This window comes from Echinococcus granulosus (assembly GCF_000524195.1).
Source record: "Echinococcus granulosus chromosome Unknown EG_S00168, whole genome shotgun sequence".
In the NCBI taxonomy this organism is placed as follows: Eukaryota; Metazoa; Platyhelminthes; class Cestoda; order Cyclophyllidea; family Taeniidae; genus Echinococcus; species Echinococcus granulosus.
Window position 1 is genome coordinate 113,221 of NW_020170548.1, and position 5,116 is coordinate 118,336.

Sequence of the window (5,116 nt, forward strand, 5' to 3'; positions counted from 1 at the left end):
GCGGTCGCAAGTAACGGGCATGAAACTGCTCCGTCCGAGGCAGGACGTACGATCGAAAGCATGTGAAAGAACTGATATCGGCGGCCTTGGTCTAGAAAAATGCCTCATGAATTGGACGCTGCTCCACGTAATTTGTGTCCTTCTGATGGATGAGAAAAGTTGAACAGCCAAATATAACATCGTACTGCTACTAATCTGATGGGTTCTCAATCAACCCCTTCGTTAGAACACATGGCCGTTGCCGATGTAAGAGAATACAAACACGTTGTCTGTAAAGGGGCGTGAGTAGATGGCATAGGTGTATATGGGCAGAAGGGGAGGTGATTTGGAACAGGCGATAGGGGTGGACAAATTGAAGTTTTAGCTGAAAGGAGGATGCGAGGCACTCGCAACCCCAACGTCTTGTCCACTCACCAATGTCAGTGTGACTGTCATTCACTGTGGTAATTGGAGTTGCCCGTTTTACGTGTCTGCAGCTATAATCACTGCTTCTTAAATGATTTAAATCATGCAAACACAAGTTGGCTTGGTGTCAGCACCTGTGACGGTGACCACGGCAGAGACGGCCTCTATGACACCCCACGGCGGCCAATGCATTTGACGTGCAGCCCCCATGATTAAATTCATGCGTCAATGTGACGATCCACGGGTACTCTCTCGCCTTCCCAACTGATGGCGTGTGCAGCAGCAGCACTGCTTCCTCCTCCTCATCCTCCTCAAATGCGAGGAGAGATTTAAGGAGCGCTCTGCTGTCAGCCAAGATCAGAACCCCCCCCCTCCTTCTCACCTGTTTGTGTAGAAAATCGGAAATCAGCGGTCTTCCCTTCAACCTATTCTACCTACTGAGGTCTCTTAGCACTAATAAGGTGTGTCCGAATGGTTGAAGTGACTTATAGACTGCCGTCTGGCAGTCGGCGACGATCATGGCAGCGTACGGACATTGAAAGCACGCAACTCCTAATTTGACTCATGTCAAACCTGCCATGATCTGCTACAAGAGATAAATCTCTCTTTCGTAATGGCGAATGCAGCATTGTAATTCATGAACCTCTGCAACCTCCAAAAGCCGGTGTCCACTAGGTGTATTAGGAAGGTGCTAATAGGTGTTTCCGCACCAGAGCTGCCTTCCAGGCATTCGTTAACCACCGTGACTAGTACACCAGCAACTTTCGACTTGGCAGCTTTCGTACTGTACAAACCTATGCCAGTACAATTCTCCAAAATTCCATTTCGAAGGAGTCATTTATTTACCAGCCTCAGATATCGTTTCATTCAACTCCACCTCGGAACAGCATTTCCTCGGCGTCAGCACAGAGTCATCGTCAACACCGTCAGCCCCCGATTTGGCATCAAAAGCGTCCAAATTGTTCAAATATGCCATCACATTTCCGTCCAGGTGGTCGAGAGTGCCTTGGGGCAGTTCACTGGCTCTAACCAGATCCATGAGAAGAAATGGCCACGTCTCATTTGCCACCTCTTTGTCCAGGTTGCTGCTCTGTTCCACCCTTTCGTGTGGACGCAGCCATGTTCTGGAGTTGTTGGACAGATCTCCCGAATCCTCGATAGCCTGAATTCTGTGAAAGAAACGCTCGCCACCACGGTACCAGGATGAGAGCTCCCTCAATCCAACCAGGCCAAATAACGGCTCTACGTTGATGCGATCGAGGGAGAAGGTAAACCAATGACATCGTTCCTCTCGTTCGGTAGGTGGGTCACAATCCCCTGTTTCCTGCTCACCATGATTTCTTTCAAAAGACGTAATTCTGGCACCCAGACTGCTTTTACAACCATCACAGATGACTTTGTCTGCAGCAAATGTATTTTTATTCACATCCTCCATGATCCAGGTCAAGTAGGCGTCCATCGCATCTGATGATTCGCAGGCGGTGGCTGGACGAGAATTTAGGCTAACATTGATTGGGCAAGCGATGGAGACAGACGCATATTTACCATCTTCTGAGGCGATCTTGCAATCTGACGCCTTCTGACAGCGTGTAGCCTCAAGATGTGTCATTCCGATGTCGACATAACCAATTGGAAGGTGACACAACTTGCAGGTCACTCGTCGGCGCCGATTTAGTGCCGTAAAGGCTGGAAACGATGTCGAAAATGGTAGATCCTCGGAGTGATACTGCGCATCTCCTGTTGCATGGTGGGATGTCGGCAGTGGAGAGGACACACATGCATCCGACGTGACAGACATGTCCTTGAAGTGTCTCGGTGGCTCTGTTGTTTGGCGTGGAAATCAATGCTGGAGTCAGCTGTTTGGTGCCTTCCTGTCTTTTTGTCATTTGCAAGCGCGGGCTGAAAGGTGGACGAATGCACTTCGCCTGTTCTGATTGGTTTCCTGTGGTCACTTGGCAACGCAAAAATTTGCATTCTTAGTTGTGGTTGTAGCTTTTGTAAATAGTGGGAGGAAAAACTCGCCTAATTGTGCCTCTGGCGAAGTGGACTTCACAGTTGGTGAATAAAGTTGGCCTTTCAAACTTATTTGGGCTCGGAGTCCCATATGTGTGGCGCGTGTGTATCACTCACCTTCCATGATAAGTGGCTGCATCAGGAAGTGTCAAGAGCTAAATTCTATAAGTTCGAGAAAAACGGAGCAAGAAATGTGCAAGTAGATGGATCTACAACGCAAACTGCTGCAGTATATCCTTCGTCGCTCCACTCAAGCTGATTTGCCTTAGTGGTGAGTTTAAACCTTTCCTTGTGGGAGAAGCCCTATGTGCTAGAGTCGCAACGCTACTTCTGCACAAGGGTTACTTAAATGGAGATATTCAGGTTAAAAGCGGCTGCTTCAAACAAAGCTACTGGCTTGGAAATGTGCCGAGCCTTCTAGTTGAAGTGCCCGAAGCACCAGATAGGTGCCACAACAACTGGAGATCTTTGATGTTCGCACCAAAGTTGGCTTTGTGAATGCAGCGAACAATCGACAGCTCAGTGTGCTTCGATCTGGCCCGCTAACAAGGCATCTCATAGCGAGGGTTGAATGACAGTGTGCTTTGCAAACCAACAAAATCCACGGAATCGGCTCTTTGGCTCAACTGTCTGCCCACCTCTACCTTTGTATGTCTGCTGATTGGTCGGATAGGTAATGTTGGATAGGAGGGCGTTGTTTGGCAGGCGGCGTTTATTGTTTGCAGTTGACTAAAGGCAGGTGGGAGAATGAAGGACTCGCCTTGAATGCAGTCACTGCTTGTGTAAAGATGGAGCAGTGAGTGGTAGTGAAGAGCAGTGGTTTCTTTCTACCTTCCTAAGGGGTGCTTTCTGAGTGCATTAGCACATCACGACGTGTTGGTGGCAAAGCATGTTTGGTGGACAACCGACTTCGGGCGGAGGGTGCTTTGGGAGGTAGACGTGAAAAATCAGAACGCACTCTGTTCTAATGACCGTGGGCAGACACGATGGCAGACTACCCACGAGAGGTGTGTTTTGTTAGCAGTTAGGCTGCCTCACTCTGTTTTCTACTGAGTAGTTGTCCACTTCACGAAAGAATGAAGGAAGGAAAGGACACATCGGCTTGTGTTAGTAAGCATTGGTGTGACAGTTCACTCGTGCTGGGTGTCTGCACCTCCGACTGAGTCGATTTGTCTGCATTCCCATGGGTGTGGCCGTGGGTGGCAGCATGCAGATGGAAGTGGCAATAGATGGGTGGAGATGTGGAACATTCAGCAGTAGTCACATCTGCTTCTTCCCATTGTCCAAACATTAAAGCTCTCCATCCATCCATTCATCCATCCTTCGAGAGACCCAACTGTGTGCACACCCTAGTAATTATTGTGACTGAATTCGTGTTCCTTGTACAAGCCCCCACCAACCCAACCACACACACACATACACACGCATATTTCGCGGTGATGCAGAAGATAATGCAGAACAGGTAAACATTGAAGAGGTAGGCCAGCACTTGCTGGGACACCCATGGCTGTTGCGTTGATAGTCGCAGCTCTTCTAAACCCACCTCCGCGGTGTCATCATAGGCACGAGGCTTGCGTTTCTACAGTTGCTTCCGAAGAAGGCGTGACACAAATGGGCCGGTATGAGCAGCCTGAATAACGAAGTGATGAGTTAGGGAGCTAATGGATGGGGTGATGTGACTGATGAACGTGAGGGTGTGTCACGTCACATAATGCCGATCACTGGGCTGACAACCAAGGCTTAACAAGGTTATAAAAAGGAGAGGGAAGGACAACCTTTGTTGGAGGAATGCAAGCGAACTCTCCACCGACAGTTTACCAACGGTGAACTGACAAAGGACCCTGACGGAGATGGCATGAGTCTGACCGCGGACACATTGATGGACAGACTGAAGGACACCACGTGGTGACGAGAAGAAAAGCAGACCCAGTGCAGCGCCAGTCTAACACTGGCAATTGAGAGACCTTATAAATAAAAGCTGTGAGTTTTCGCATAATATCCAAACTTACTACCCTCGGTGACAACAGCAGCCTTCCTCAAGTGCAATTCAAAGCACTGCGACCTTGAAATCAGTCTTACCAATGAATGAACTGCTTTTGCTCGTAAATATGCATGGAGGCGAATAATTAGGGAGACGGGTAGATGAGCAAATGGAGCTAGGGATTTATTTTCCCTAGACCTGTAATTACGGCGTTGTTGTGCATACCTTGCAAAGGTCACTATTACGTTGTCTTCTTGAAGCACAAGTTGCAACCTGTTTATGGTATGGTGTCGCCCAGACAGGCAACTTGCAGCCTCGTTAGTACTTCACAGCAGCCTGGAGTGACAGTGCATTTAGGTGGTTGTGGAGGTGGCGACTCACCCACCCCACGACGAAATCACGCTACTTCTCATGTAAAGTCGACCCGGTCCGCCTCTGCCTCCACCGCTTCCTCCTCGTCCACTTATCCTTTTTGCCTACCATAAGAAAAGTCTTGGTTTTTTACAAGCACTTATCAATTCAGGGGTTAATAAATGGGTCAGTACCAAAATTCCCACCTCCATAAAAGTTTCTTCCCGATCGGTCGTTGTAAAGAACTACAGGATAGATGGGAGGAATCGACTCCTCCTTTGTAGACTGTAGTCAGGTAACATTTCTTTCAAATTGGAATATCATAGAAAACACCTTCACTTTCACTTTTGTCTGTCAACACGTCCC

The 5,116-nt window shown here is 48.5% G+C and overlaps 1 protein-coding gene across 1 annotated transcript; it reads right to left on the minus strand. All coding sequences in view use genetic code 11, as the record gives it.

The window, feature by feature from the left end:
• Positions 1 to 1,243: 1,243 nt before the first annotated feature.
• EGR_09809 (hypothetical protein) lies at positions 1,244 to 2,203 on the minus strand (the record flags this gene model as incomplete). The annotated part of the gene is made up of 1 exon (XM_024499058.1): positions 1,244 to 2,203. One exon carries the CDS (start codon positions 2,201 to 2,203, stop codon positions 1,244 to 1,246), a length of 960 nt encoding a protein of 319 aa, XP_024346537.1.
• Between the last annotated feature and the right edge of the window lie 2,913 nt (positions 2,204 to 5,116).